At 43.6% G+C, this 20,748-nt stretch overlaps 1 protein-coding gene across 7 annotated transcripts in view; it reads right to left on the reverse strand.

Annotated features, from left to right (window-relative positions):
* Window positions 1–2,113: 2,113 nt before the first annotated feature.
* LOC138740467 (zinc finger protein 608-like) overlaps window positions 2,114–20,748 on the reverse strand; it is a 113,571-nt gene continuing 94,936 nt past the window's right edge. For 5 of the 7 annotated variants that reach the window (XM_069893170.1, XM_069893204.1, XM_069893209.1 and 2 more), the window contains 8 exons: window positions 19,399–19,486; window positions 15,269–17,768; window positions 12,954–13,362; window positions 12,281–12,453; window positions 11,586–11,687; window positions 4,652–4,811; window positions 4,401–4,482; window positions 2,114–3,028 (listed from right to left, as the gene is read on the reverse strand). In XM_069893170.1, coding sequence (XP_069749271.1) covers window positions 3,022–3,028; window positions 4,401–4,482; window positions 4,652–4,811; window positions 11,586–11,687; window positions 12,281–12,453; window positions 12,954–13,362; window positions 15,269–17,768; window positions 19,399–19,486 — 3,521 coding nt within the window. In that variant the 3' untranslated portion in view covers window positions 2,114–3,021. Of the gene's footprint in view, window positions 3,029–4,400; window positions 4,483–4,651; window positions 4,812–7,501; window positions 7,561–11,585; window positions 11,688–12,280; window positions 12,454–12,953; window positions 13,363–15,268; window positions 17,769–19,398; window positions 19,487–20,748 lie in introns of those variants that run through there. The other 2 variants (XM_069893185.1, XM_069893195.1) reach the window with 2 other exon arrangements.

Below are 20,748 nucleotides of genomic sequence, written 5' to 3' on the forward strand. Positions count from 1 at the left end.
TGCTGAGATCCAGAGCAAAAATGACGAACAGCTGAACAAACACAGCAGGTCAAACAGCACCTGTGGAGGCAAATGCGTGGTTGAAATTTTGTGTCGAGATCCTGCACCAGAGCCATCTTTGGCCTACTCCTGAATGAAAGGGAGGCTCCAATTAATTTGGTTCACTCCAATGTGACATGGGGAAATGGCTGAGAGCACTAGATACAGCAGAGATGATGACACCAGGCAATATTTGGACATCTGCTTTCAAGAACGATCCTCACTTATGTCATCTATCATTCACACTTTCACTGAAGCAGGAATCATTGGTAAACCTCAACGGCACTGAAGTCCACATACCTTTAGAATGAAACCGGTTAAATGTGGTTCAGATAGCTTTTTTTTGGGGGGGGGGGGCGGTGGAAATTCCAGGATCTTGACACCTTCAGCCTCAGAATCTAAAAAGTGAAAATGTCAAGATCTGAACACAAAATTTAAAGTGCAGCATCGAGGAAATGTATCTACACTTTGTTTGTAAAGTAGTGAAGGACGTTTTGCTGCGATGAATGGAAACAAATTCAATGTTTTCATTTCTGATTTACTCCATTTCTGCTGCTTTAAACTAGAATTTGTGCAGTTCTCAGATAAGATATCCAGATGAGCCTGTCTTGATGGAGGTAATGGTATCCATGGCAATATTTCAAAGAGCAGGAGTTCTCTCCTGTGTTCTGGGAAATAGTCATCTTTTAACGAATATAATGAAAGAAAATGATTTGATTATCCCTAAGTTGCTGTTTTGGGATCACAGATGAGAGCAAATTTGTTTTAGTATTTCCAGTATAACAATAAGTACGTCTACTCATCTTTCACTGGCTGTGATATATTTTAGGATATCCTGCTGTGGTCGATGGAATTGAATTCTTTTTTCTTCTTTCTGAATGATGCAGGTCCTGGTTTTGAACCAGAAGTATCTTTCATGCAATCAGTGTTTGAATCATGGTTGATATAACTAGTGAAATACCAGAGTTACGTAATCAGTTGCCTACAAGTACACATTCTCTTACAGTTAGTCCTATAAACTCAAAATATGTGACAGGAATAAGTTTCATATTGAGCTCACAGAAAACGGGCTCAACAACATTCAGAACTGTTGTAACTAGTCCTGGGGTTTTTTAAATATCCTGAAATATCAGACTATAAAAGTTAATGGTTTTTATGGTACGTAGCCATCAATGAGGCTGTGCCCATTGTTCAGTTAATTTAATCTGTCAGTATGCCTTACATGAAGAATTAGGTGCTAACTTGATGGAACGCTGAAAGCTTCAGCAAAGTCTTAATTTAAAATGAACAGTACTGTTATTGTCAGCAGTTCCAGGCAAGGATAACTGATGATGTATTTAACTCTGGCTTCAATTCTGCATATATAAATAACACAGCAGCTTAAGGTTTGACCCAGCAAAGATAATTAACAAAAATCAATACTGAGAGCTCTTGTCGCTGTTTCTTCTGATCTACATCAAAGAAAATGGCATTGCACATTTGAACAAGCGGAGGGTTTAAAAAAAATAATATCGCATCGATTCCTACAAATGCAATTAGTTTCAACTTCTCTCAGCACATATTAAATCAAAGAATACAACTTATTTTATGCTGAGAATAGATACAAGATAAGACTGGTTTGCTCCATTTCCTTTTCCACAGTATTGATTTAATGAGCTCCTCACCACTTTTGCAGCACTGATAGATATAGTTCTCACCGCCTTCACCCTTGGGTCTGAAATTAACATTAATGCTTTGCAAACAAGGCGTGGAAATGACAAGGGATTTCACCTTGGAGGAATTGCACTATTTATCTCGCAGTAAGGAGGAAACACTATGCAACGTCAGCGCGCTGTTGATCATTCCAGGCAACACATCAGCAACAATGAAAGCCAGGTTGTGATGTTTCAAAGAAAGGCTGTCAAGTGTGAACTTGAATGAAGCAACTATTGATTTACTCCTAGCGCAAGTGCAGACACAAAACTGATAGAACGCTGTGGCTTCATACTCGCCCAATTCTATGGTTAAAGTAGGGAAAAGTAGGCGTTTCTGTGACATTTAACAGGTTGCACGAGAAAAGACTCCACAACACAAATACGAAAAACATTTTTTTTATTCTGATTGCCAAATTATTTAAGGCAAGTATAAAAAATGAAAGCATTCAATATACACTTTACATAAAATAAACTAGATTACAGCATAAAATAAGTAACCAGGCAACTGCGCAAGTTCTTCCTAAATCTGGATAATTGTAAACATTTAAAACTGCCAAACTAGTTCAAGTAATAAACAATCACAGATGTCTTCTTGTATGGGTGGGTGGAGGGGGGTATGTAGGCTATGGGGTAATCAGCCATTCAATATCATAAAGACTTTTTATATTCACAGATGCTCATTATTTTCCATTTCAAACCTGTACATTATATACACAATCTAATGACCCTCAGAGCCCTCTGCTTGTATAATCTTCACAATAAACAACAAAGCAGTGGACATATGAATACAGTTAGCACACAGATGCATTTAAATAGTGTTTTCAAGGAGCCATCAAGTACACGTATACACTGTACCAAAGTGTCACTGTCACAGCTAGCCTCCTCTGAGGGGCTACAGAATCTGTCAGAATGCCATACACGGTTCAAGGAAACACCTATCCAGAACAGTATGCTCTATAAAACCAAGCAATAGTTGACTTTTATTGATAACACTGTCAGGAAACAGAAACATACTGTGACAATTGCCAACAATAACCGAGCCTGCCGTTGTGAGCCTGGTTACCAATTAAAAAAAAGCAAAAAATTAAAGAATATATCTCAACAGAAGTTTAATTACAGCAACATTTGTAACTCAGTTATAAAATTTTCAATTTACAAATATGAAATGACTGGTTTTGCCTGACATCAAGGCATTTGAATTCAACACCATGGAACTGATGTCTGTATAAACCTCTTCTTCACGTGATCCAGTCACATGAGTTTAATTCAATATACACTCGCGATGCCATCACTCCCTGCCAAAGACCAAGACAAAAGATTAGAAGAGATTACAAGCAGTCCAATAGTCCCTTTAGGCATCAGTGAATAACCAGAGGGAGGATTAGCTACCCAGATTTATGGGAAGGAGTCCTGAAACAGGTGTTTCGATCCCTAATATGTAAAGGGATTAAAACATTTGGATTATGAGCTGCAAGTCAAGTCCAGCCATTCCCCACCTTTTATTGGTGCAATGGCTCTCCTGGGACTTTGCTCAAAGTTTATGTGCCTCCTTCCCTGTGAAGCAGCAGTTTTGGTTTGTTCCGTACTTCTCTCCTACCGACTACACAAGAAAAAACTAAAAAACATTTCTGTAATGTAAGGTGAAAATAAAACAAAGTTTTTACTTAAATGTGCTGTGGCCTCTGGGAGCCTGTAGGGCCCCCGTTAAGAATGGCTGGTTCTACACCTGCTAAGGACAAGATCCGTGAACTAGAATATGGAATGGGCCACTAATGTCTGCAGACACCTGGACAACAAGAACACCTGTGTCAGTCTACTATCTACTGATTACAGCTTTGCCTTCAACATAATAGTACCAAACAAACTCATCCCCAAACTACGTGAGCTTGGCCTTAGCAGCCCTCTCTGCAATTAAATTCCTGCAGGCTACAATTGGTGAGGATTGGAAAAAGCACCTCACCCTCGATCATCCTCAATACTCGGACATCACAGGGCGGTGTACTCAGCCACCTACAATGCACCCTGTACATCCATGACCTTGTGGTCAACCTTCATTGATAAATTTGTGAATGACACCACTGTGGCGGGGCAGGATCTCTAACAAGAAAGAGTCAGAGTACAGAAGGGAGATAGAGGATGAGTGGCCTTCAGGGGGGCACTCCTGAAAGCATTCTCTCGGGGTGGACCACTGTATGGTACAGAAACTGCTCCACCCAAGACCACAAAGAAACTGCGGAAGGGTTGTGAGCCTGGCTCAGGCCATCACACAAGCCCCCTCCCCTCCATCGATTCCATATATCACTCTCTCTGCCTTGGAAAAGCTGCCACATATTAAAAGACTAATTCAATTCCCAGCCACACTCTCATCAACCCTTCCGTCAGGAAGATGTTTAACAAAGTGTGATATAACACATCACCAGGTTCAGTTTATTTCCTGCTTTCATCAGACACCTAAGTGAACCTTAAAAATGTAAAAAATTATGTTGCCTTTGTTCTGTACCAATTGACCTCTCTCTCTGGACCTTTACATTTTTGTGGCTTACTTGTACTCTGAATGCGATGTCTAACTGGTCTGCTCAAAAAAAAACCTCTAGCAATGCATCTTGGCATGTGATGATAAGCTCAAACATTTCAATTGGACAATTGTCCTGTAAGTCTATGCCTCACCTTCTCTGTGCAGGGAAAATAGCAGATGCAGAAGCTTGTGCAGCCACCTGCTGACCGGCAACAATGGCAGCGGACGTCAGCCCTGTAAAAGTCACACAAATTCAATGGGACACGTGATCAACTGGACTGATGAAAATTGTAAATCGAAGAGCATTAAAATGGCATGAAATGCTTGTATTATTATAGATAACTAGTCAATAATTAATCTCCAACAAATGAAATGTCAGTGAATGAATTAGGTAAATGAATACCTTGATATGGGTCATATTGGCCTGGTATCAGTGGGTAGCCCATTCCCACGTGGGTGTGGTGATGGGTGTGAACATGTCGTTGTGCAAAAGGTGAATGGCGTTCTCTTTCTCGCTCTCGTTCAGCTTCCCTTTCACGCTCTGGTGGAGCCTTTTCAGTAGGCTAGAGAAGGAAAATATTGCACCAATTCAGAAAATATATCTCCCTGCAGAATCAGACTAATTACAATGGAGTTGATCAATTCTAAATCTTAAATATTTAGATCATAAACATTCATCAAGGTGCACAATTTAACATTCCACTGGAGTAAGAATAAACTACAGAGAGGAACCAGCAACCCTTAGTTCAACAAAACCCTTTGAACAAAAATAAAAAAAAGAATCATGATTATTTAAATGAAATTATAAAAAGTTGCACGCATCTAGGGAGAATTTGTCTGTGATTGTTTGCACAATGGACTTCAGGATCACCAAGGCTAGCCAGGCTCTGGGGAGGCTTCATACCAGAGTGCTCAATCAATACAATGTCTGCACCTCCACAAGGCTGAAAGGCTACAGGGCTGTGGCCGTCCCTTCTCTCCTATATGGACTTGAGACCTGGGCTCTGTACCAACATCGCTTCAAACAGCTGGAGAAATTTCACAGGTGCGCCCTCAAGTCCATCCTTGGCAAGACTGTGTCTCCAACCTGAGGGCTTGGGTCGTGCGAGGTCCACCAGCATTGAGTCCCTGATCATCAGAGCCCAGATGCCATGGGGGGGGGGGGGGGGGGGTGGGGGAACACGTCATCAGAACAGACGACCACCGTATGCTTCGCCAGCTGCTCTATAGTGAACTGAAGACCGGAAGGAGACGTCAGGTCGTCCACGCCAGCGCTATAAAGACAATGTGAAGAAAATCCTATGCTATGAAGACATCCAGCAAAGAGAACTGGAAGCTGCAGCTGCTGACAGATACCGTTGGAGAGCCCTGCGCTATGAAGTCTACACCAGTTTTGAAGACAGGCGCTGCCAAAAACTGGTGGAAAACCGTGAACAGCCGCAGTTATTACAACAGATTTCCAGTACCCCCATTGTGCTAGACTCTGCGTTTCCAGACTGGGACTGCAAAGTCACCTTCGTGTCCACAGATGAACTGCACAACAACGTGTCTTCTTTGAACCGAAGGACGGCCAATATTGTGCACAAGTTGGTGGCTCTGCCAATGGCAGGGTATGCTGACATTTCAGATTTGCTCACAAAACTAAAATTTTAACCAAAATTGATGCCCCAAAATAAGCATATTCACCAATATGAAAATAAGAAGTTATATTTGATGTTTAAAAATGTTGCTTTGAAATTGGACTGCACCCATTTTTGGTGTTTGTTGGTAATAATGCCCACTTAGTTTGCTCATAAAACAAATTGCAAGATGGACCAAAATCAAGTTTGAAATGGGATCAGCGATTACCTCCAGAATCAAAGGCCGATATGTGATCTGCACTGTGCGTGACAAGGTCAGGGTCCAGTCAATGGAGTGGACAACTCTCTGCTGCAGAGAAGAGCACCAGTCCAGTAAGGCACCATCTTTGAGGCCGCCAAACAGCATCGACACCATGGAGAAATTATTTTCAAAGAATTAAGCTCCATAATTCCCTAAAAGGGGGACTGAAGAGCAGGAGGGACTCCTTGTGCATCACGGGAAGACAGGACACCCATTAGATCTCAGTAAGAGATGACTCAAGTAGTCCGCCCTAGCAGGGATTTAAGGTGTGGGGCAATGTCACCAGAAATGCCATAATCTTACAAGATTCATCAGCGTGAGCATTGTTACAGAGTCTAGGGGACCCCAAAACCCAGCAGCAATAGATATGCACCACGACAAAGGGTTACTTAAACAAAAGTTGCTTTCAATTCTCTGCACATGAAAACAGAATCAAACTTTAACATTACTATCAACTTACTTAACCTACTTAACCCCCTTCTAATTCTAAGCACGTGTGTGTAATGTGTATTTAAGTGTAGAAAAGTTCTTTGATTCACAGTCCATTGTCACTGGTTGCAGGCAATTCTTGTACTATGCACAGAAGTTAGCATTAATAAAGTTCACCAGGCTTTGGTGTTTAACAGGCAAATGGCTACCACTCAGGAGGGTTCTTGCTGGTTTACAGAGAGAGATTCCTTTTCCAGGACATCCGCAACTGATTCCTTCTCAATCAGTCTTGCTGACGAAACTTGTCCCGTTCAGGGTTCTCCAGATGATCCTCTTTCTTTCAGGTCACCACAGAGTTCCTTTCAGACAGCCAGCCCTCTCCTCTTCCAAGGTTTGCCAGCTTGTCCCTCTGCAACCAAAGTTTCTGCCTCTCCTCTCTCTCGCTCCCTCCCATTCTGAGAGCAAAGCTGTTCTGCCTCTGTCTGCAAAGATCACATGCTCTTCCAGACAAGCTGCTGCCTTTTTGTTACCTTTTGCAAAATAGCACCCTGCAAAAATTCTGTGCTTTAAAATGTTTGTGTGCAACCTGGTCTAACAATTATCCCAAACCATCTCTAAATACTCAGTCACAGCATCACAACACTGTCAACAGTAGGAAAGATAAAGAAAAGCTTACTCATCTTCCCTTCAGGCTAAGGCAGCAAGAAATTTGAGGGGAGATACCAGCATGTGGGAGGGGAGAGATCTGAATCCTTTATGGACAGAGGGACCTACAGGGTCCAAGTCACCCAAGAGCAGAGAGTATATGCAGGAAGGTTCATTAATATTGTTTCATTATGATGAGTACGACATTGCCTTCAGGAAGTCTCCTTATTTACTATCTGGGCCACGCTATCACAATAAAGCTTGCAATCTCTACTATATTGTAAACATTGGTCTTTACAGGGTGTTGAGAGGAGCTTTCCAAATACCAGAACACCATCACTCAAGCAGGAGGAGAACCTGGAGAGGGGATGGGGACAAGGGTGTAAGGATGATAAAGGAAACAATCAATAATTCTGAGATCTTGTAACATTACCTTTAAAGATGCCCTTCCCATGGTGAGCGGGAGATCAGAGTGATCCGGGGAAATACAGCAGGAACTATTGAGCTCAGGTCTTGAATAGACATGGTTCCACAGGGCTCTGATGAGGGCCACCACTAGGAGTTGACGCCACCACATTATACATTCGGAAAATGAGCACTTTGTCCAACTAGACCGGCTGAATGCAGAGGATGACAAAGAGCATCACGAAGACTCCAAACTACATAGGAGGTTGTGTGGGGTCTGGAGTCCTGGATACTTCGCCTCAGCGGTTAATTGTAAAGGTGCAGTGATAATCCTGCCACACTACACCCAGGTTCTAACGTTAAGGGGAGTAAGCAGGCTAAAAAAAGGTGCCATGACACATACCAGATAGTGAGTAAGTGGTTGATTGGCGGGCTGCACTGATTTTTTGGTGGTGTTGGACCGGGGTGGGGGGATGGGGTGTGGCGGCGCCATCGGACGGGGGTGGGGGAAGGCGCCACTTTTTCGCTCCCCCCTACACTACCCGATGCAGGTAAACACAGACAGCATCTCTCCCTGTGCAAGTTCAGCCTGATCTAACTTTGAAGCCCTAAAGAAATAGCAATGTGGCAGTGGAGGACAGTTTGGCCTTCTCACAGAGCAGAAGATCACCACATGTGCACATCATTGTCCTCACTGAGTGGGGGGTGTCATTCTTAAGCCAACTGGTACTCTCAATGGACACAAGAATATTCCTCATCAACAGTTCATGGTTCTTCGGGAGATCAGTGACGGGGTCTTCCGCACCACAGAGGTGGAGCACATGAAGAGACTGCTGTCTTGGTGGAGAAGAGGGACATAATTTATAGGCCGATTTCTCTCAAACAGGTGCAGGAATGTGACAGGTCGATCATGTCTTTCCTTTGATCCTGTAGGAGGGCAATGTATCACAACATTCACATATGTCCTCAGAATGCACAGAGACCTGACTCCAATGAGGTGTGGGGTCAGGTCCACTGTGCTATGGGATTGTCACGCTGCATCTGAATAGGTTGCTGCACCAGTGTCCAATCAGCTAGCTGCCTGACACAACTCCTGGAAAGGAATGCTGCCTGGCCTCACAACCTTCCCACTTCAAGTCCCATTACACCCTCTTGGGCAGCATGCCATGCCTATCAACAGTCCCAGGCTGTTCCTTCAGTTGGCACTATGTAGCCACCTGAAGCCAAACCGTCTAAGGCAAGAGGTTCTCTTGAGTCATCAAGGACATCAAACATTCTGCAGCCAGACTGCAGACACATGGGGAACACTGTGACATTGTGCAAGGATTTTCAAACCCACTTACAAATCAGGAAAAGCACCTGGATGAACATATTCATTCACTGAAAAGGCATTATTACTTCCAGTCACTTGATCAGGCTTTGTTGCAAAATATTCTCACAACACCAGCACAGTTGAAAAGCATTCTCATTTAGTACAAATACTTAACTGTGCAATGTCACAACACATACATCAGGATGCTCTTTATCGATTACAGTTCAGCATCATCCCCCTCAAACTTGGTCTCCAAGACCTGGGACACAACACCCACTGTGTAATTGGATCCTGGATTTCCTCACTGTCTGAACACAATCAGTGAGGATTGGGAAGAACATCTCCTTCACAATCTCCATCAGCACTGGAGCACTGTGTTCTAAGCTGCTTGCTCTACTCACTTTACACCTTCGACTGTGTGGCTTGGAAGTATAACAACACCATCTACAAATTCGCTGACAATATCACAGTGGTGGGTGGTATAAAAAAAAGGGGTGATGAGTCAGCGATCCAGGAGGGAGATTGGAAACTTGGCTGAGTGGTGCACCAACGACAACCTCGCACTGTCACCAAGTTAAGCACGCCACAACATTCACCAGTTCCATTATTGCAAATTGTCCTGCAATTGCTCACACAACACCAGTTCACAAGATAAAGGGACAGAAGCAGTCCATTAGGCCCATCGAGTCTGTTCTGTGACTCTAAACTACCCTGAACTATGCTCAGACCTAGTTCCAATTTCCAGACTTTTCTCCATATCCCTTGATACCCTTACTAATGAGATACTTATCCCTTTCCTGTTTAAAAACTCCCAGTGATCTGGCCTCCCCTGCTTTGTGCAGCAGTGAGATCCACAGATCCATGACCCTCTGACTAAAGAAGTTCTTCCTCCTCTCTGTTTTAATTCGACAACTTCTAATTTTAAGACTATGACCCCTTGTCCTTGATTCGCCCATCAAGGGAAACACCTTCTCTGCATTCACTCTGTCAAAACCTTTCAATATTCAAAATGTCTCTGTGAGATTCCCCCCTAACTCTCCTACACTCCAATGAATACAACCCAAGAGCTGTCAAATGCTCTCCACATGCCAGCCCCTGCATTCCAGGAATCATTCTATTAAATCTCTTCTGCACCCTCTCCAGCCTCATGCTGCGTCTTGAAACAGTCAGTGATGCAATGGCTTAACATGAGCTTCAGATGGAGTCTCATGACCGAGTTCCCATTGCTGAGTGTGACTGTGAACTCAAATGTTCTGAAAAATTGGTGCCTGAACTGCAAAAAATGTAAATCTGATCAATTCTTATTTATTATTCTCTTCTGTTGTGGTTACAATGTAGACTAGCAAGAGAAGGATTCGAGATTTCAACCACTGTTTATTACCCCTGCAGAGCGGAGTTGACCCCAGGGAAGTGTTTTTGTCCAGAGGTCATTGTTGAGCAGCATTTCAATATAATGAGGTTTGATTGGTCATTGAACGATGTTCCAAATTTGAATTAAGGGCTGGAGTTTAAAAGGAAGAAATGGAGTGCTCAGTTTACTTCATTTTGCAGGCTCTTATGAGAAGTGTTCTCTCAGGAACTCTCATGTATCTCTTGCAGCAATGCCTACCCCAGCTCGGAGTGGAAGCTGATCCGGGAGAACCCCTCCCCCTTCCACCTGGTGGCCATCATCTGACCCCCCCCTCTTTTTTCTTGCTGCTCTCCTTGTGGCCGTCAGATTCCCTTTCTCCTTCCACTTCTTCTGGCAACAAATGCTCTCTTCAATTACCAGGATTATTCAGCAGGCCACACATGCCAATCAATCTTCCATATCTCTTTGATGTGTACCTGCTGGATGTTACGTAGGCAAGAAAATCTGAACTCATAATGGCTTGCATCTTTCCAGGCTTTTTGAGGTTGGAGAGCAGACTGGTGTGAAGGAAGCAGATTATCACCCTTGTCGCTGAGTCCATCCCTCTGGCATTGCAAAGGCATTTCGGGAGCTGTGCATACTTTTCAGAAATGCGGCATCGATTAGAAGGAAAGGCTTTGTGATTCTCAATGAAGCACACATTGCAGGAATGGAAATCTTTCCCCTTATGGCCTGCTTTAGTTATTAAGGAAAATCCTAGCGGTCACATGAGCACCGTCAACGACTACCTGTGTTACTGCAAATTTGAGTTAACGAGATGCTACCCATTCCCCACTGAAAGCAGTCCTTTCAATCTCTCCTCTGAGGTCGTCTGAGTGACTTCTCTGATGCAGGATTGAGCCGCGATTTGGGAAATGAGGGAGACTTCTACTTCGACTGCTTAGAAAGATCCTACGGCAAGAAAGTTGAGAGTCCTCGTGATGTAGACAGCGGTGCAAGCACAAAGGGGTGGCCAAAGATCTTTGCTCTCAATGTTACATTTCTTGGCGATAGCAGTCTTGGAAAATCTAAGTCCACGAATGTATTGTTGATCAGGGAAGTCCAGGAAGGGTGCATTGAGCTGGAAGACCTTGTGTTCTTGGCCAAATGGCATGGCTTTTCCTCTTGTCTCAATATTACTGACTCACCCTGGAGGCCATGGCCAGAACTATGCCTGCAGTGAAAGGATACTGTCCACTTGCACTGCTGAGGTAGGTACCTGTAGAATAAGCATTTCAGCAGGTAAATGTTAGAAGGAAAACTTAAAACACTCACCGTGAGTTGCAGCACACTCTGTAGACTTTGGAAGGTGTTTGAGCAACCTGTAGCCACTTCTGATGCTCCCCAGTCAGGTCTCCTTATATCAGTAGAGTGTTCCTTGAATAGCAAAAAAAAAGCAACAAGCTATTGCAGTGTACACCTACTGGCCCGTTCAAGGAGACGCTAATGCTCCGATTTATGTTGGTGCGGGATGAAACGCGTTTTATTTGTACAATGCTGTCATTTCTTGTGTGCCTGATGACTGGAAAACATCAGGGCCACTGAAGTGAAAAGCACACTGTAGTTTTGTGGTTTCCCAATTCAGTCTACTCTGGGAAAACCTGAACCATGCAGCGTACAAAGATGAACACTACTCAATCAGATTTCTGGGCTTGTATTCACTCATAATCAACCCCCGGGAGTATAGCTTTGGAAAGCACGGCAAGAATAAATTCAGAATATGCAACAAAGACACCCGTTAGTAATGCATCATGGACAGCCCAGAATTTTACATCATGTGTTCACTTTGGACACCCTTATCTGCAAGATGTACAGATGTACTACAGCATGCAAGAGGCACGAAAGTTAATTGTAAATTACTCGATTTATATCCCATCTACGTTTATTGGATGGCTGAATTTTTATGATGCAGCTTGTGCTATTCTCCAGGCTTGAACATTTTTGGCAGGCTCACAGTTATCCAAACTCACCCCAGGAGACTTGCTGCGGTACTGACTGGCATGCTGCTGAAGTAGATCTAGTGCCTTGGATTCAGCCGCGGGTTTAGTGCTTACATTTGGACTTGTGCTTGATTTCTCGGTTTCCTCTCGGCTGGACATCTTCCCGTAAACGGGGTAGTGAAACCCCGGAGAAAGGTATGCCCCTGTGGATTGACAAAAGACAGGAGTTTTGTCCAGCTTGGTTTTGAAAGAGGGTGGGGTGGGGGGTGGGAGAAGAGGTATCTAGTACTCTAAAGAGCTTCTTTCGCCTCCTCCTCCTCAATTCCGACAAAACATCTCGCATCTGAAATGTGAACTCTGTTTTTCTTCTAACAGCGAGGACTTGATCTGCATATTACCTCCAGGTTCTTCTACTTTTCTTTTTTAGATCTCAAGCATCTGGAGTACTTTTAAAAAAACATTCAGCAATGGATTTTCCTGTTTGCTACACATTCATTTTGCCTAGAGGACTGCATCGGTATTATGGTTAAAACAATCACAAATGTCTGTAATTGAGTTAATATTGATAAACAAATACATTATAATCGAAAGAAAGTTCCTATCAATTCTGTACTTTGAGACCTGACTTTTCATGTTCACAACATCGACTATTATCAATCATCGCAGCTTCTGTATTTTACTCTCTTGTTATTCCATGACTTACCGGGATAACTGTGCATCAGCACCGGAGACACTGCTCGATAGGCTGGGTCGTATATTTGTGAATAGGGATTATAAGCATGGAGATACTGAATGTAAGACTGATGCTGATTCATTGGTGATGAGACAGCGACACGAGCTCCTCTAGAGTCCTTTGCAATGACAGGAGTCTTGCGATCATCACTTTTACTTTTATGTTCCTCCATTGACATGGACTGGGATTTGGCCTCTTTCGGTTCCTCTTTTATGTTGCTGATTGTGACAGGAATGTTAGATATATTTCCCTCTTTACTGGAAGCCTTGGTTGGACTGTCTTCTTTCGGTTTCTTCTCTCGTTCAAAATCGTCTGTTTTTTGCTGTTCCATATATTTAGGTTGGTAAACATAATGATGCCATGCCCGTGTGTCTGGCTCCTGTGTATAAAGAGAATTTCACTGAGATTTCTATTTCCACACCTGATAAAACCTGTGCAGTAAATTCCTATACTGTACATTACACATGCAAATATCAGACATACGCATTTTAATGATATGGCGTACAGATTAGGCTGATTTTAAAATAAAAATCAATCCTGGTTATCTACTTTACACCTCATAGGAAGAGGAATTATCGGGAAGCTCCTCAAACCTTCTCGGTAAGATCTGCAGGAAATAGAGATTCTTACAGGCTTTTTTGGATTTTTTTTAATATACATTAAATCTCTATGCAGAATAGAACCAAAAGTAATCCAATTAACTTTGATAAGCAGCTAAAATGCACAACAAACTGTAAAAATTCGACAGGTATTTTGGCATGGAGAAAGGGTGGAAATGAAAAAGTCTGGTGATGAGGAGTAACACACACATTACAACTCCAATTATCCGAAATCCTCAGTTACCCGAGATTTTTCAGAAATATTAGAGTTCCTCATTTATCTGAAAAATTTCAAAGCCGAAATTATGGCATTTTGGCCCCAAAAAATTTCAGATCAATGAGGATGCCCGAAAAAAAATCAGAAATCCTCATTGATCTGAAATTTTTTTCAGAGCCGAACTGACGTTACAGGTTGAAAAAATTTTGGAATTTTGGAAAAACCTCTGAGTGGAATTTTGAGTTTTTGGTGTTGGATTTATCTTATTTTGGTCAGGTTGTTTTTTGGTGAGAATTAAACATTATTTCATGCTTAAAAAACCCTCCCATGTTGCTTGTCGTTGTTAAAACACTGTTACAAGTGATTTGTTGGTGTTTCTGGGCTGTTTTAAAAAAATGACCAGCTCTCCGAAAATATCATTTATAGGCCCAGTCCCGACCATTTTGGATAATTGGACTTGTACTGTAGTTTAAAGTAATAATTTCAATAGCAATGTAGACATATTGTCACTTCCATATTTCACACTGAAACCATTACACATATGCCCATTTATTTTTAAATTAAGAGTTCCTTGATAGATTATTGGAAGACACTAAAACAAAGCCTGAGCAGCTTCAAGCCATCGTTCTCAAGCTTTCCTGGTCAAGGGACAGTCATTGGGAAAGGCAACACCAATTTCCCTTATCCTTTTTGTTCCTGCAATCAATTGCAATGCCTCTATCATTGTTTCAGCTTTTGTTGGCAGCAGAGGTCATAGTTTAAACCTCTAATTTCCTATATTTTCTCCATTCTTACTCGACAGAACTCCCTCTGTCATCATTTCCATTTGACACTTTACCTTTAAAAATGATCATTTTATAAATCAGCAATGGCCTTTTCCACACGCCCCGTCCATCTGTGCTGCCTAGTTATGCTCATCCCATTTGCCTGTAACGGGCCCACATGCTTCAATGCCTTTTCCATCCAGGTATCTGTCCAAATGCCTTGGAAGTGCTGTGATTGTACCAAGTTACCAACTCCCTCTGGCAAGCTTGTCCCTGATATTCAGCACCCCACGTGAAAAACATTTCTTAGACCTCCCCTCTCATCCTACATGGATGATCCTGTCCTGGGGAAAACACCGTGCCTTTCATAATCTAATAAACTTGCACAAGGTCGCTCCTGAACCTCATACATTCCAGCAGAATAAATCTAGCCGACAAGTCTCTCAGAACCACAGCCTTCCACGCCAAGCAGCATCCTGACCCCCAAATTGTTCATTTTTCATATTTTCTCTTCTACTTGTATAAATTCGTAGGACAAATGTTTTGTCAGTACCATTCAGAAATATCAGATTACCTTTATAAACCTCAACACACAAGCTTGAAGTTAATCTATTCCATAGCCACTTGAAAAACAGGTAAGTAGATTTAAAAAAAACGTACAACAAAATCAGAACTGAACATTCCTGCCACTGTCCAGCTGCCCACCTGTTTAAAGCGCAGGGTGGGATCCATTCCTGTTTGTTTCATGGAATCCATGACAGACTTCATTTCGACCGCTTCCTTGATGAGCTGGTGATTCTCCATTTGTTTGGCTTTTAGCCCTTCAGTTGCCAGTTGCTGCTGCATCTGTGATTTCACAACCTCATCGGGTTTGCTGGTGATCCCAGACTTTGAGGAGTCTGACAGCAAGAAAGCGTCCTTCCCCTTTGTACTGTTTTTGTTTGGCTCCGGGGTGGAAGGGGCCTTTGAGATTGTAGCTGTTGGGATATTTTTCTGCTTTAGCTCCTCTTTCCCCAGTTCCTTTTGCTGGCCATCTCCTTTCCTTTCATTGTCCCTCCCTATCTGCTGCAGTTTTTGCTCTGCAAACCGCTGCTCTTCATAAAACTTCTCATACTGCTGCCTGTAAGAAGGATTTGTCATTATTGACTTCTGGTCAACGTAACACAGCCCATATGCATACTGTCCATAATAGAGCGACTGAGCAAGTGTTGGGTGTCTTTGTGTGATGACGGATTGGTGTTGAGCCTGAATGTTGACTGCACTTGTGTCATTTTTCTTAACGTCCAAAACCTCCACCTTATCCTTCTTCTCAGTCTCTTCCTCTAGCTCTTTTTTCACTTTCGTGCTCTGCGATGAGGATGTGTTCCCTGCTGTGGTGCTACTGACCTGACTAGGGTGCAAGTAATTAGGGGAATAGTAAGGCTCATAACCATGGTAAAAAGGCGAATGAGTCTCTTTGCTTTGTGCTGGCTGAGAAGAGGCCGAGGAGTGTGTTTTCACAACCGAGTCCTTGGAGGAGATGGTGTCTGTCGGAGAATTAGTCTTTGACCTGATGCTCTCTGAGATGCTCTCTGATCGACTATCCGAGCCTCCGTCATCAGCAGCTTCAGAAATGTCCGAGTAAGCAGGGCTGTTCGTTTTAGTCGCAGTCCCATCGCCACCATTTTGTGTTAAAACATGCAATGGCATCATGGGAGATTGTCCGTTAACCAGACTACTGCATTCCAGCCTGCACGCACTCCCAATAGAAGGGCTGGGAGCGTTGTCGGTGAATGTGTAAACCTTATCAGCCTCGGCTTTAATGCTGGCCATTCTGCTCTCCTGAGAGTCACACAAACCATTCACAAGCACCTCACTCTTATTGAGATGCTCTTTTAAAAATTGTGCAGCCAGCTCTTTTGCAGAAGTCTTTAAATCCTCAGGTTTCCCTAGTTTAGTCTCCATCTTCGGGCTTCCTGTCTCTTTGCCCTCTTTGTCCTTCAGTTTTCGCTTCTCTTTCTTCTTTTTATCCTTGAGGGAGGATAGGGCTGGGTTGACTGTACTCGGCTCTCCCATAATTGTAGGCTTTGGTTGAATAGGTTTCAGCGGTGGGCTCTTTGGAGTTGCCTGGACAACTGTTGTAGTGAGAGAGGGCAGCCCTGGTATTGTTCCTGCCGTGGTGGTTGTGAATGTAGCAGTGGGAATAGCAATCAGCTGTGGTGGGGGAGGTGCAGGAGCAATGGGTCGAGTTGTCTTCAGCTTCGACAACATCTTGTCCACTTTTCCACTGCTGTTCTTTTTGCTTTTTTCCTTTTCACCTGAGATTTTCTTATCGATCACCCCTTCAACTTCAAGCTTCGGCATTTCCGAAGCTGGGCATCCGTCTGGGACTGAGCAACTTTCCAAGGCAGCCGTCATGTTGGAAATCACTGGCAGGTTACTCAGGTCACTGCCCAGACTTTTCTTTTTGCTGGTGTTTTTCCCTGACTTGGAGTTGACCACTGAGTTCTGAGCGCTGTTCATGATGTCCCGGCGCCCTTTTGGCGTCCCTGGCAGGCTCATAGAAATGGGCGATGGTGGCGCTTTCACCTGCTCGTAAGTCAGCCCTGTGCCGGGAAGCAAAGTGCCGTTTCCGGGCTCGGCCGGCTCGACACCAATTGCCGCATGATTCAGAGCCTCATCGCAATCTGACATTTTGTCTTCGAGGTCAGGCTCAAATTCCAGCTTGCTCTCGGGATCTAAATGGGCATGAGCCTGGTGGTAACGCAAGCCATTGATGTGCTTGTATTTCTTGCTGCAGTTTGGATGGGGGCAATCGATTAGTACTGGAGACGAGCAACCCTGGTCTACAAACATAGGCTCTGGCTTCCCTTGCGGGGTAGTTGGAGTGCTTCTGGAATTTGTGCGAACCCTCTTCCCAGACTTGGTGTCCTCAGAACTCGAGTTCAGGTCCAGCTCCACGGGAAGCTTGCTCTTCCTTTTATTGACAGGTGAGGGGCTGGTTTTCACATCCTCCGCAGTACAATTGGGAGGGGTCCTGCGACCGTTCGAGTTCAGACTGCCCCGCCGTCCTTTCCCGTTGGCGCCAGCCTTGTTCTTGCTTTGCATGCCTCTGGACTCGGTGAAGCCAGCGTCGTTCATTGGCGCGTTCGCGACGGAGCGGGCCCTTTTCCCTCGGCCTCGGCTGCCTCGCATTTCAAGGTCACTTGTGGGCGATTCACAAAATCTGGGGAATGAAAACATCTCGAATCAGTATCAGCATTGGACGGCACAAGGAAATAGAGAAAGTTGCTTCCATGCAAGTTTAAATGAAGCCCTGACATGCCACGAGGATCCCATATACCTTGAGGATATTCTTTCACTGCTTTCAGTGGCGGAAAGAAGCCCTCCGGCCCACCACACCTACCACCCGACAACTGTGTGCAATGATCTAACACCAATCTCCCAGCGTTTTCTTCTCCCAACACTGCAATCAACTTCCTACGATATGCCTCCATCTACACACAAAAATCACAATGGCCAATTAACCTCTGCAACGTGGGAGCAAACCCACGTGGTGATGGGGAGATTAGACAAACTCCACAATGGCAGTGGGAATGGTCTCGATTGAATCCAGCCCATTGGAACTGCAAGGCAGCAGCTCAACTAACTGCACCGCCATAACCCCCAGTCCTCTTTGTGAAAGTTAGTTGCCAATAATTCTCTAATCTTTAAAGATATAGTAGAACAAAAGACTGTCCATTTTCCTGACAAGAGTACTGAAAGGTAATGGATTAGCTCCGGCTCTATAACTCTGTGAACTAGATCCAAAGACCATCTTGATGGAATGGTCCAGATGAATGATCTTTCCATCGCTGTTAAATTCCTGCCTCAAATGAGTTTGCCCAATTTCAACATTGGGATTGCCTCACAATGTAAGAGCCCTGAACACTTTGGCTGCTGCTGTCAAACTGGCTGCAATACATTGTGCTGACTGAGTGGAGATTGATCGCAGATAATCAATGCAATCAAATGGTTAAAATGACTAACGCATAATCATCCTATATTGCTAAATTGATAGGGTATTCTTTAAACATTGATGCTTTGTTCAGACAATGCCATGATGAATGTGTCCAATCACTGAGGGTGAGATTTGAGACCAAGATCTTCATCCAGGTAGTAGACTCAGAGAGCCAAGTCATGGGGCATTTCAAAAAAATCCTACACTAATCAGTCCTCAAGGTATTGGAAATGGAAGCTGACGTGAGGGTTATTTAAAGTAACAACATGAGATAAAGCAGACTAAACCAATGCGCATCTTTATAGCTCGAGACTGGCTGGAGGGGTACCAAATATTGGAATCGGGAGGCGAGGGGGCGCCGAGGGCGCTGAAGGGTCCCCGACCGTGTCGGGGTTCCGGATCTGGAGCTTGGGTCACCACTGGTCTGTGTGGCTGCAGAAGTGCTGGAGGTGAATCCACAGACACGTCACCCAACCCCACCCACAGGCGGGGATGGGGTGGGGGTTCTTCTGCTTCTCTCTCTCTGACTGCAAGGGGCGCTTTATGCAATTTCTGCCGGTGGCGCATCTGTCTGCCTTACAGCAGGCAAACACAATTTCATGTAATATGACCCTGAACGCACAACCCAGAATATGGAGACAAAAATACAAATCAAGCAAAGAAGCATATAGCATTTATGTAAAAGCACATTTTTTTTAAATTCAAAAATTTCCATGGATGCAGAACACAATTGGCCCCACTTTATGTATTTTTTTTTGCAAGAGTTTTCCAAATGTTCATGTACACAGAAATCAAAGGTCGTCCTGCCATTATCCAGGATACAGCAAGACAATGAACAGACACAACACGGGTTTACCTTGGGGGAGCCCAGTCGTGCTTTGTGCAGTCCAGCAGTGTGCCTACATAGGTCTTATTTCGCCAGGTCACATTTACTACCAGGACACCTGCAAGAAAACCGAGATAAAAAAAAGACTTTAAAGAAATCTTATATTTAGGGCACATTTTATCTTTTCTCCCCACCAGCACACTTAATGCATATTTGGTTTCTAAAGGTGCGGCTTTGCATCCTTTCATTTTCTGGCTTCACTGACCTCCAGTCAAGACCACAGGAAATTGTTTTTTTTAGTGTGTAATCGAGATAAGGCTGACAGAAGGAAATGGTTCTTGCCACGTCCCGCTGTAAAACAGCAACACTCACCTCTTAATTTTTGCTATTATTACATGTAATTGCTTTTGCTTGGCAACCTGCCAGCACACACTGAACCAGTCTTCAGAACTAAGAGGCTCAGCTTGCCTTGGGTAATCTGTGAGCTTCTTTCAGTTTTTATTTGCACTGAATTGGAAAAGCGAGGTAGTGGGGAGAGGGGTGTGGGGGTGGGAGGATGTCAGTGCACAACTGACGAAGGAAAGCCAACTACATTTTCTTTCCGGAGATCTAAATCAGTCAATCAAACTCCTGCTCAAGGCTCTCATTCACGGTTACTTGGTTCGGCCACTGAAATGCTGTCAGATAAAAGGGTTTCTTCCACGACCAAAATCAATAGAGTTATCTTTGCTGTAAAATGATTTGAAATCACCATGTGCACAAATTGCTGGTACACCCTGGATGAAACAAAATGATGGTCTTTGGACTAAGATTTTAAAGCTGAACCTGATGAGCTACATTATGTTAAAAAAAATCAGGAAAGTAATTAAGGAGTACTCAACATAACTAAAATCATTATTGAACCAATTCGCTAAAATTAGCTTTCATCCATTGGCTGTCTTACATGTAATCAGGGTTTCCTAGTGAGTCATTTTGTACAAATCCTTTATTGTTCTCTGACTGATTTTACTGTACTATACAAAATATACAATGGCCATCCTTCAGTAACATTGACTGTGGGCTTTTTTTGTCTAATCAATTGAAATTAAATATCATCCCTCTTCTGGCATGTTTCTCAATCTTCTTCCATCTTTCTTCTCCCAGGAATTACTTTGTTCAAGGGTTAATTAAATTCATATCAGTATTTTCAGAACCATATGGCAGAATTTCTCTTTTAGAAATGGAGAGACAGGGCAGCAGACGCTGGAATCTAGAGCCAAAAAAAAACCCAGCCCCCAAATGGCTGAAGAGCTCAGTGGGCTGACCGGCATCAGCCAGGAGAAAGGCTTTTTCCCCCGGTCTGACCTCATTCCAAAGTGCCTGACAATAACCCCCATTATC

This window comes from Narcine bancroftii, chromosome 1, assembly GCF_036971445.1.
Source record: "Narcine bancroftii isolate sNarBan1 chromosome 1, sNarBan1.hap1, whole genome shotgun sequence".
Taxonomy (NCBI): domain Eukaryota; kingdom Metazoa; phylum Chordata; class Chondrichthyes; order Torpediniformes; family Narcinidae; genus Narcine; species Narcine bancroftii.